We start from the raw sequence: 12,251 nt of genomic DNA on the forward strand, positions 1-12,251 counted from the left end.
GTTGTGTGGTGTGAAAAAATGTATGAAATTATTAGGTGACTTTGGGACATCACTAACAATGCTACGTTCTTGGAACTAAGGTTTCCTTTTACCCACCAACATTTAGCCAGATTAAAGGATTGCTACATTTAAACTTGTTGCATTGTTAAACCAATAATTCACTGGACAAGGGTCTCTCAGTCCATTCACTATGCAGTGTCAGCTTCCAACTGACACGCACAGTTACTTATGATGTCATGGATGGTTGAGGCAGCAGGTCGGTCCTATACCTATCGAAGTAAGAGAGAGATCCTTCATCTTCACACGGCATATAATGTTTAGCCTACTAAGTGTACTAAGAATGTATGACCTGTAGGTTTAGAGTTCAGTGATAATATAAAGTATGTTATTGGTCATTACGAGCCAACAATTTGAGAAAGTCGGTTTCTCTGTCAGTTATGTGCTTTGCAAAATTGGTGCGCAGAAACCACTTCAATGAATACGACCGTTTAAGGGAGAAAAGATAAAAATCAGCGGGAAAATAAAAAATAGCTGTTGCCCAGTGTGTGTCAAACTCTTCTGCTATTGCGCCACTTTGTTAGTACATTCTTGTAGGGATTGGTAAGGGTTTTACATCAGATAAGTCCTTGCATGGTCTTTTCACGTGAAAGAGCCTTTATAAGGAGTTCAGTCAAAACGCTGGCACTTTCAGACGCGAGAATAAACGTTGAGGAACTAACTATCTGTTGTGTCCGACAATAATAGTGGCCATCAAAAATGGCAGCATACACACTACCGGAGGGATTCTCCGATTTTGACATGTTTGCATTCGGTTCAGCTCTTCTTGTTGGGGGTAAGTGAAATATTTTATGCCCAAAAATTTGAAAGAAAAGCTGTTATTTGCGTTAGCGAAATTGCATCCAGATGGAGCTACGTGGGATTTTAAAGAGATCTTAAAGGGACAGGTCTACTGATTTTAAAGAGATATTAAAGGGACAGGTCTACTGATTTTAAAGAGATCTTAAAGGGACAGGTCTACTGATTTTAAAGAGATCTTAAAGGGACAGGTCTACTGATTTTAAAGAGATATTAAAGGGACAGGTCTACTGATTTTAAAGAGATCTTAAAGGGACAGGTCTACTGATTTTAAAGAGATCTTAAAGGGACAGGTCTACTGATTTTAAAGAGATCTTAAAGCGACAGGTCTACTGATTTTAAAGAGATCTTAAAGGGACAGGTCTACTGATTTTGAAGAGATAATAAAGGGACAGGTCTACTGATTTTAAAGAGATATTAAAGGGACAGGTCTACTGATTTTAAAGAGATATTAAAGGGACAGGTCTACTGATTTTAAAGAGATCTTAAAGGGACAGGTCTACTGATTTTAAAGAGATCTTAAAGGGACAGGTCTACTGATTTTAAAGAGATATTAAAGGGACAGGTCTACTGATTTTAAAGAGATCTTAAAGGGACAGGTCTACTGATTTTAAAGAGATATTAAAGGGACAGGTCTACTGATTTTAAAGAGATATTAAAGAGACAGGTCTACTGATTTTAAAGAGATATTAAAGGGACAGGTCTACTGATTTTAAAGAGACATTAAAGGGACAGGTCTACTGATTTTAAAGAGACATTAAAGGGACAGGTCTACTGATTTTAAAGAGATCTTAAAGGGACAGGTCTACTGATTTTAAAGAGATATTAAAGGGACAGGTCTACTGATTTTAAAGAGACATTAAAGGGACAGGTCTACTGATTTTAAAGAGACATTAAAGGGACAGGTCTACTGATTTTAAAGAGACATTAAAGGGACAGGTCTACTGATTTTAAATCATGCCAAGATTGTCACTGGAAGATGTAAGTCGCTCTGGATAAGAGCGTCTGCTAAATGACTTAAATGTAATGTAATGTAAATGTAATGTGAATAATCCGCAAGGATTTGAAGATGTGGTTCTGTAAGGTTGACATGTGAAATAGTCAAATAAAAGTGTGCGTAGATAAAATTCTACGATTTCTGACATTATAATATCCTATTCACATGTAGGCTATATAACTTAACTGAAATGTTAAACGTCCATTTTTAGTCTTTGTCTTTCCCCGCCCCATGATGATTTCTCTTCTTTCCACGTGTCTTTTAGGTCTTGTGGGATTCTTCCTCAACACCGTTTCAATACTGGCCTATATTAGCGTAAAGCAAATGCGAACTCCCAGTAATTTCCTTGTCTTTAACCTCGCCGTGGCTGACATTATGCTCAATACAACCGGCCTGATCGCTGCATACGCCAGCTTATCGTACAGGTATAAATGACCTTTGACACTGCATTAACGCCTGTGGAGGTTTCCTGTCTTATGTGTACAATAGTTGTTGTTAAAAACGCTCTTAAGCGTTTGATCGAAAAAAATGTGTTTTTACAGACAGGACATCGGGACAAATCGTTCTCGTGAGGCACATTTTTTTTTTCCATGTAATATCTGAATAGCTATATTATGATGGATAGATCCTTTACTACACAAAGCTGTAATGTTAGCGTGTGTGATCATGACTTTATAGTTCAACTGAATAGAACCACAAGTCAAAGTAGGTGTATTTGGTGTAACAATTAGCTGCTAAATGAGTCATCATGTTTATGTAGGAATGTAGCCATTTTGAAACTGGTTTATGCCTGATTGGATTAGAAACACTGAGGCTGAGTTTACACAGGCAGCCCAATTCTGATCTTTGGCCAATAATTGGCCTTTTGTTCCAATCAGATCAGATCTCTTGCCAATAATCGGACCAAAAGATCAGAATTGGGCTGCCTGTGTGAACGCAGCCTAAATGCGCTCCTCTCTTCTCGTCACCCTAGACACTGGCCCTGGGGTCAAGACGGATGTAGCAACCACGCCGTCATAGGGATGACAGCGGTTCTGGCCTCTATCAGTTTCCTGGCTACCATCGCCTGGGACAGATATCACCAATATGTCACCAGTGGGTAGTGTCCTATATATATATATATGCTTTATCTATATACATCTACAGATCTACAAACATATTCTTGGAAAATGTTAAATAAATATAACAACGTTATTTTTTTTTGTTCCAGATCAGAAGCTGTTTTGGAGCACGGCCTGGACTTTTTCTATCATTATCTGGGGGTTGGCCATCTTCTGGGCGGCCGTCCCTCTGACTGGATGGGGAGTGTATGACTTTGAGCCAATGAGGACGTGCTGCACTCTAGACTACACCAAAGGAGACAAGTAGGCTACGTTTTAAAGTGGAACTGACAAGTGTTTCATAATAATCATAATATCAGTCCAAAAAAAAAAAAATCACATATTCCCAGTTTATCCAACTTTATAAGAGGTTTTACAAATAGGTTCTATTCCACTCAACGTTCCCGTTGTCGTACACTAATCGATGGATGCAGTTCAATGCAGGGTAGCCTAGTGGTTAGAGTGTAGAGGAGGTAGGGTAGCCTAGTGGTTAGAGTGTAGAGGCGGCAGGGTAGCCTAGTGGTTAGAGTGTAGAGGAGGCAGGGTAGCCTAGTGGTTAGAGTGTAGAGGAGGTAGGGTAGCCTAGTGGTTAGAGTGTAGAGGTGGTAGGGTAGCCTAGTGGTTAGAGGTAGAGGAGGTAGGGTAGCCTAGTGGTTAGAGTGTAGAGGAGGCAGGGTAGTAGAGGAGGTAGGGTAGAGTGGTTAGAGTGTAGAGGTGGCAGGGTAGCCTAGTGGTTAGAGTGTAGAGGAGGGTAGCCTAGTGGTTAGAGTGTAGAGGAGGTAGGGTAGCCTAGTGGTTAGAGTGTAGAGGAGGTAGGGTAGCCTAGTGGTTAGAGTGTAGAGGAGGTAGGGTAGCCTAGTGGTTAGAGTGTAGAGGCAGGGTAGCCTAGGGTAGCCTAGTGGTTAGAGTGTAGAGGAGGTAGGGTAGCCTAGTGGTTAGAGTGTAGAGGCGGCAGGGTAGCCTAGTGGTTAGAGTGTAGAGGAGGTAGGGTAGCCTAGTGGTTAGAGTGTAGAGGCGGCAGGGTAGCCTAGTGGTTAGAGTGTAGAGGAGGTAGGGTAGCCTAGTGGTTAGAGTGTAGAGGCGGCAGGGTAGCCTAGTGGTTAGAGTGTAGAGGCGGCAGGGTAGCCTAGTGGTTAGAGTGTAGAGGCGGCAGGGTAGCCTAGTGGTTAGAGTGGAGAGGCGGCAGGGTAGCCTAGTGGTTAGAGTGTAGAGGAGGCAGGGTAGCCTAGTGGTTAGAGTGTAGAGGCGGCAGGGTAGCCTAGTGGTTAGAGTGTAGAGGCGGCAGGGTAGCCTAGTGGTTAGAGTGTAGAGGCGGCAGGGTAGCCTAGTGGTTAGAGTGTAGAGGCGGCAGGGTAGCCTAGTGGTTAGAGTGGAGAGGCGGCAGGGTAGCCCTAGAGGAGGCAGGGTAGCCTAGTGGTTAGAGTGTAGAGGCGGCAGGGTAGCCTAGTGGTTAGAGTGTAGAGGCGGCAGGGTAGCCTAGTGGTTAGAGTGTAGAGGCGGCAGGGTAGCCTAGTGGTTGCAGGGGAGTGGTTCAAAGAGGAGCTGACAAGTGGTAGGCGGCAGGGTAGCCTAGTGGTTAGAGTGTAGAGGAGGCAGGGTAGCCTAGTGGTTAGAGTGAGAGGCGGCAGGGTAGCCTAGTGGTCATTGGGTAGAGTGTAAGAGGAGTGGTTTGTTCTTAACTGACAAGGGTAGCCTAGTGGTTAGAGTGTAGAGGAGGCAGGGTAGCCAGTCCAGTTAGTGAATGATGGCAGGTTAGAGTGTTAGACGGCAGGGTAGCCTAGTGGTTAGAGTGAAGAGGCGGCAGGGTAGCCTAGTGGTTAGAGTGGAGACAGGCCTAGCCTGGGTAGCCTAGTGGTTAGAGTGTAGAGGAGGCAGGGTAGCCTAGTGGTTAGAGTGTAGAGGCGGCAGGGTAGCCTAGTGGTTAGAGTGTAGAGGAGGTAGGGTAGCCTAGTGGTTAGAGTGTAGAGGAGGCAGGGTAGCCTAGTGGTTAGAGTGTAGAGGCGGCAGGGTAGCCTAGTGGTTAGAGTGTAGAGGCTGCAGGGTAACCTAGTGGTTAGAGTGTAGAGGCTGCAGGGTAACCTAGTGGTTAGAGTGTAGAGGCTGCAGGGTAACCTAGTGGTTAGAGTGTAGAGGCTGCAGGGTAACCTAGTGGTTAGAGCGTTGGCCTAGTAACCGAAAGGTTGCAAGTTCAAATCAGTCCGAGCTGACAAGGTACAAATCTGTCGTTCTGCCCCTGAACAGGCAGTTAACCCACTGTTCCTAGGCCGTCATTGAAAATAAGAATTTGTTCTTAACTGACAACATAAACATACAGTCCAGTTCATAGTGAATGATTGCAGGCCCTACTGCCTGTAAACCCACAGTCCAGTTCAAAGTGAATGATGGCAGGCCCTACTGCCTACCTTGCTGTTAACACACAGTCCAGTTCAAAGTGAATGATGGCAGGCCCTACTGCCTGTAAACACACAGTCCTGTTCAAAGTGAATGATGACAGGCCCTACTGCCTGTAAATACACAGTCCAGTTCAAAGTGAATGATGGCAGGCCCTACTGTCTGTAAATACACAGTCCAGTTCAAAGTGAATGATGGCAGGCCCTACTGTCTGTAAATACACAGTCCAGTTCAAAGTGAATGATGACAGGCCCTACTGTCTGTAAATACACAGTCCAGTTCATAGTGAATGATGGCAGGCCCTACTGCCTGTAAATACACAGTCCAGTTCATAGTGAATGATGGCAGGCCCTGATTGCTGTTAACCCACAGTCCAGTTCAAAGTGAATGATGGCAGGCCCTACTGCCTGTAGACACACAGTCCAGTTCAAAGTGAATGATGGCAGGCCTGTGTGGCAAATGGCCTGTTTACAAAAAGGCCTACTGTAGCTCTGATTGGCTATAGCGTGCCGGTCAGCGTAGACTCCAGTCTTGGATGAGACAGATGTTTATATTCGGTTTTATTTACTGCAGTGTATTTTAGTTGTCTAAACGCACAGCCACTTTCCCACTCTGCATTGCTATCGAAGTTTCACAAATGCCTTTTTATACGTAATTCCCAAACGTTCTAAGAATTTATGAAAAATGTGAAAATGACCTAATCTAATTGCTCACGTCACAGATTTTTTTAAAGTGTCATGTTCTTCCTGTTGGTGTATATGAACAAATTGTAATAAGATTTCATGTTGCTAAAATGCTGTCAATTCCACTATAAATTCACGTTTATATTTTGGTAATTTATCCAGAGCGACATAGTCAGAAACTATACATCATGTTCTCTCTTGTCTGTGGTTCAGGGAATTACAGACCTCTAAAGGTCATTTTATTGTAGCTCAGCATCTCCCTCACGCACTGTTAACTCCGGGCACATTTGTCGTTGATGTTTCACAAGATTTAAAAAAAAACATACTTCCAAAACTCATAAATATCCTTCTGTTTCAACCAGTTGTTGACGTCACTGTTTGACTTTGTAAAATATAAACAGTGGAATACAGAATCAGGGCTTTAAAACAATCAAACAGATTACTTCAAAAGTAAGCTCTTTAACTTAGTTGAAAACATGCAGCATTTCACACAGAGAGAGAGAGAGCGAGACAGAGAGACAGAGAGAAAGAGAGAGCGAGAAAGAGAGAAAGAGAGAGCGAGAAAGAGAGAAAGAGAGAGCGAGAAAGAGAGAAAGAGAGAGCGAGAGAGAGAGAGAGAGAGAGAGAGAGAGAGAGAGAGAGAGCTTAGTCAGAGAGAGAGAGACAGACAGAGAGAGCAGAGAGAGAGACAGAGAGAGAGAGAGAGAGAGAGAGCACTGCTAGAAATCTTTGATGGCTTGAGATGATTCATTTCAGACAATAAATCAAAAGCTCTCCAGCAATGTCTCCCACAGACTAGGGTTCCAAAATTCTGGTAAAACAATTCCCAGGTGTTCCAGAACTCCTGTACGATTCCGTATTTCCTGCTAATTCCCTCCTTATTCTGGAAATCCTCCAACCAGAATTTAGCAACCCTAGACATGTGATTATTCCACATTCATAGAGATGCACGGGATAATACAGTATGTCTTATGTCATTCTATCGTCTGTGTTCCTCTCCATTCAACAGAGACTACATTACCTATATGGGAGCCCTGACGGTCTTCTACCTTATCTTCCCTGCTTATGTCATTCTATAGTCTGTGTTCATCTCCATTCAACAGAGACTACATTACCTATATGGGAGCCCTGACGGTCTTCTACCTTATCTTCCCTGCTTATGTCATTCTATCGTCTGTGTTCATCTCCATTCAACAGAGACTACATTACCTATATGGGGGCCCTGACGGTCTTCTACCTTATCTTCCCTGCTTATGTCATTCTATCATCTGTGTTCATCTCCATTCAACAGGGACTACATTACCTATATGGGGGCCCTGACGGTCTTCTACCTTATCTTCCCTGCTTATGTCATGAAGTCCAACTACGATGCCATTTACGCATACTTCAAGAAGATCCACAAGCACAGGGTAAACCTTGGAACGTTCTACCGTTAGAATGTTTGGAACGTGTTCTTTGGAACGTTCTACCGTTAGAATGTTTGGAACGTGTTCTTTGGAACGTTCTACCGTTAGAATGTTTGGAACGTGTTCTTTGGAACGTTCTACCGTTAGAATGTTTGGAACGTGTTCTTTGGAACGTTCTACCGTTAGAATGTTTGGATCGTGTTCTTTGGAACGTTCTACCGTTAGAATGTTTGGAACGTGCTCTTTGGAATGTTCTACCGTTAGAATGTTTGGAACGTGTTCTTTGGAACGTTCTACCGTTAGAATGTTTGGAACGTGTTCTTTGGAACGTTCTACCGTTAGAATGTTTGGAACGTGTTCTTTGGAACGTTCTACCGTTAGAATGTTTGGAACGTGTTCTTTGGAACGTTCTACCGTTAGAATGTTTGGATCGTGTTCTTTGGAACGTTCTACCGTTATAATGTTTGGATCGTGTTCTTTGGAACGTTCTACCGTTAGAATGTTTGGATCGTGTTCTTTGGAACGTTGCAACACATTTGAACAACACCATTCATATTTGGCCTTTGGGGGCGGGGGGGGGCAACATACTTCTCATTATATTTACAACGTGATAAGCGTTTTAAATCCTAGTGTGTGAACATCGGGTTCAGATTACAAGACTTCTCAGCAAGATAATCCCTAGACAATGTTTGCTGTAATTATTTCACTTTGCAATTATTTAAAGTAAGATGTCTGTCTATGTGTTGTATGTGTGAACATAACAGTCAATATGTTCTGCTCTTTTATACATATACATTATGCTGATATGTTGATTCTATGTTATTGTTGTCATAGTGTAACTCAAAAGTCACATTTCATTCAATTCAATACAACTTTATTGACTGTCTTTGCTTTCCAGTGGAACACCAGCGTACCACTGAGGGTTCTGTTGTTCTGCTGGGGACCCTACGAAGTCATGTGTATCTACGCCTGCTTTGCCAACGCCAAACTGGTCTCTCCAAAGCTGAGAATGGTGAGCGGCGCTGCTTCTTCTTCTTCTTCTTTTGAGAGCTTCTTCTTCTTATTATTTTGAGAGCTTCTTCTTCTTATTATTTTGAGAGCTTCTTCTTCTTCTTCTTTTGAGAGCTTCTTCTTCTTATTATTTTGAGAGCTTCTTCTTCTTCTTTTGAGAGCTTCTTCTTCTTCTTTTGAGAGTTTCTTATTCTTCTTCTTCTTTTGAGAGCTTCTTCTTCTTCTTTTGAGAGCTTCTTCTTTTGAGAGCTTCTTCCTTTTTTAATTGAAATTTTCTCTTTCTGTGCTTGATAATGCTTTAGCTAAATAACATGTCAATGGAGAGGTTTGATTTAAATCCTTTTAACGAGAACATGTTTATTCATTTCGTAGTTGCTTCCTGTTTTGGCGAAAATGAACCCTATTTTCAATGCTTGGCTCTATTCCTTTGGGAACGAGTTCTACAGAGGAGGGGTGTGGCAGTTCCTGACTGGCCAGAAGTTTACAGAGCCCGTCGTTGTGAAGTTAAAAGGAAGATAAAGGAAGTTATTGTTAGTTACAGTCATATAATTAGAATGGTCCGAGTTTCTATGCCCATTTTACTCATTTGAATTCTATGGTTACAGTACCATACATAGAATTAGAATGTTCCATGTTCCATTCTACTCATTCTACTTCTATGGTTACAGTACCATACATAGAATTAGAATGTTCCACGTTCCATTCTACTCATTCTACTTCTATGGTTACAGTACCATACATAGAATTAGAATGTTCCACGTTCCATTCTACTCATTCTAATTCTATGGTTACAGTACCATACATAGAATTAGAATGTTCCATGTTCCATTCTACTCATTCTAATTCTATGGTTACAGTACCATACATAGAATTAGAATGTTCCATGTTCCATTCTACTCATTCTAATTATATGGTTACAGTACCATACATAGAATTACAATGTTCCATGTTCCATTCTACTCATTCTAATTCTATGGTTACAGTACCGTACATAGAATTAGAATGTTCCATGTTCCATTCTACTCATTCTAATTATATGGTTACAGTACCATACAGGCCATAGAATTAGAATGTTCCATGTTCCATTCAACCATTCGAATTCTATGGTTACAGTACCATACATAGAATTAGAATGTTCCATGTTCCATTCTACTCATTCTAATTCTATGGTTACAGTACCATACATAGAATTAGAATGTTCCATGTTCCATTCTACTCATTCTAATTCTATGGTTACAGTACCATACATAGAATTAGAATGTTCCATGTTCCATTCTACTCATTCTAATTCTATGGTTACAGTACCATACATAGAATTAGAATGTTCCATGTTCCATTCTACTCATTCTAATTCTATGGTTACAGTACCGTACATAGAATTAGAATGTTCCATGTTCCATTCTACTCATTCTAATTCTATGGTTACAGTACCATACATAGAATTAGAATGTTCCATGTTCCATTCTACTCATTCCATTCTACAGGCCATAGAATTAGAATGTTCATCCATTCTAATTCTATGGTTACAGTACCATACATAGAATTAGAATGTTCCATGTTCCATTCTACTCATTCTAATTATATGGTTACAGAATTATGTTCCATACAGGCCATAGAATTAGAATGTTCCATGTTCCATTCAACTAATTATTGGAATACCATCTATGGTTACAGTACCATACATAGAATTAGAATGTTCCATGTTCCATTCTACTCATTCTAATTCTATGGTTACAGTACCGTACATAGAATTAGAATGTTCCATGTTCCATTCTACTCATTCTAATTCTATGCTAAAGACCATATTCAAACAACAACATCATCATCATACACTCTCATTGCAGTAGGTTTCACACTGGAAGAATGCTATCTGTACAAGGTTGTAGAGTAAATCTTAATTGTTTATTTAGTCGGTTTGGGATACCATATGCCAATGTAGCTTGACAATAGCGATATGGGGATTGTCCATTCAAATAGACTTTGGGGAGAGGCACCTGTTCTTAGGTTGAATGATGTATCATGATTTACTAGAGATGAATGGCTAGACATGATTGACTAGACACTCATTGACCTTTGTTCTAGTAGAAATAACATGTTCATGTTGAGTGATTTGTTGAAGGAAGTAAAAACCAGTGTAATCAACTTAAAGTGGAGTCATGATAATGTAAAACAGATTTTATATCCAATAGCTTTACTTCTAGAACTTTCCCTGATGTCCTCCTCTGATCACTGTCAATAAACGCAGCGAGGTGTGCTGCCATGTGCTGCTCTTCAATCTGACTCAACTGTCCATGGAAATGGTGGGATGCTCAACACGCCGCTTTACTGTACAGCTGTAAATGATGTGTGACTTAGTCTGTACCTACCAGACCTGGGTTCAAATATCAGTCTTCAGAAAGAGCTATACCTACCAGACCTGGGTTCAAATATCAGTCTTCAAAAAGAGCTATACCTACCAGACCTGGGTTCAAATATCAGTCTTCAGAAAGAGCTATACCTACCAGACCTGGGTTCAAATATCAGACTACAAAAAGAGCTATACCTACCAGACCTGGCTTCAAATATCAGACTACAAAAAGAGCTATACCTACCAGACCTGAGTTCAAATATCAGACTACAAAAAGAGCTATACCTACCAGACCTGGGTTCAAATATCAGACTACAAAAAGAGCTGTACCTACCAGACCTGGGTTCAAATATCAGATTACAAAAAGAGCTATACCTACCAGACCTGGGTTCAAATATCAGACTACAAAAAGAGCTGTACCTACCAGACCTGGGTTCAAATATCAGTCTTCAAAAAGAGCTGTACCTACCAGACCTGGGTTCAAATATCAGATTACAAAAAGAGCTGTACCTACCAGACCTGGGTTCAAATATCAGATTACAAAAAGAGCTATACCTACCAGACCTGGGTTCAAATATCAGACTTCAAAAAGAGCTATACCTACCAGACCTGGGTTCAAATATCAGACTACAAAAAGAGCTGTACCTACCAGACCTGGGTTCAAATATCAGACTACAAAAAGAGCTATACCTACCAGACCTGGGTTCAAATATCAGACTACAAAAAGAGCTGTACCTACCAGACCTGGGTTCAAATATCAGTCTTCAAAAAGAGCTATACCTACCAGACCTGGGTTCAAATATCAGATTACAAAAAGAGCTATACCTACCAGACCTGGGTTGAAATATCAGACTACAAAAAGAGCTGTACCTACCAGACCTGGGTTCAAATATCAGTCTTCAGAAAGAGCTATACCTACCAGACCTGGGTTCAAATATCAGTCTTCAGAAAGAGCTGTACCTACCAGACCTGGGTTCAAATATCAGTCTTCAGAAAGAGCTATACCTACCAGACCTGGGTTCAAATATCAGACTACAAAAAGAGCTGTACCTACCAGACCTGGGTTCAAATATCAGATTACAAAAAGAGCTATACCTACCAGACCTGGGTTGAAATATCAGACTACAAAAAGAGCTGTACCTACCAGACCTGGGTTCAAATATCAGATTACAAAAAGAGCTATACCTACCAGACCTGGGTTCAAATATCAGTCTTCAAAAAGAGCTGTACCTACCAGACCTGGGTTCAAATATCAGTCTTCAAAAAGAGCTGTACCTACCAGACCTGGGTTCAAATATCAGTCTTCAAAAAGAGCTGTACCTACCAGACCTGGGTTCAAATATCAGTCTTCAAAAAGAGCTATACCTACCAGACCTGGGTTCAAATTACAAAAAGAGCTGTACCTACCAGACCTGGGTTCAAATATCAGACTACAAAAAGAGCTATACCTACCAGACCTGG

At 41.2% G+C, this 12,251-nt stretch overlaps 1 protein-coding gene and 1 long non-coding RNA gene across 3 annotated transcripts; one reads left to right on the plus strand and one right to left on the minus strand.

Moving 5' to 3' along the window:
* Positions 1-659: 659 nt before the first annotated feature.
* LOC118380830 (RPE-retinal G protein-coupled receptor-like) lies at positions 660-9,544 on the plus strand. Its single transcript, XM_052477574.1, has 7 exons — positions 660-832; positions 2,118-2,277; positions 2,826-2,947; positions 3,063-3,216; positions 7,318-7,435; positions 8,331-8,444; positions 8,816-9,544. The coding sequence occupies exons 1-7, from the start codon at positions 757-759 to the stop codon at positions 8,960-8,962; spliced, it is 891 nt and encodes a 296-aa protein (XP_052333534.1). The 5' UTR covers positions 660-756; the 3' UTR covers positions 8,963-9,544.
* A 967-nt stretch (positions 9,545-10,511) lies between these two features.
* Positions 10,512-11,985, minus strand: LOC127911485 (uncharacterized). Of its 2 annotated transcripts, none has more exons than XR_008078707.1 (3): positions 11,931-11,985; positions 11,436-11,525; positions 10,512-11,165 (listed from the first exon to the last, which is right to left on the minus strand). It is a non-coding gene; the product is annotated as an uncharacterized LOC127911485 (long non-coding RNA). The 2 variants fall into 2 exon arrangements; XR_008078706.1 differs by lacking the exon at positions 11,931-11,985 and adding an exon at positions 11,571-11,625.
* Between the last annotated feature and the right edge of the window lie 266 nt (positions 11,986-12,251).

The sequence above is a fragment of the Oncorhynchus keta genome, chromosome 24, assembly GCF_023373465.1.
Source record: "Oncorhynchus keta strain PuntledgeMale-10-30-2019 chromosome 24, Oket_V2, whole genome shotgun sequence".
Taxonomy (NCBI): domain Eukaryota; kingdom Metazoa; phylum Chordata; class Actinopteri; order Salmoniformes; family Salmonidae; genus Oncorhynchus; species Oncorhynchus keta.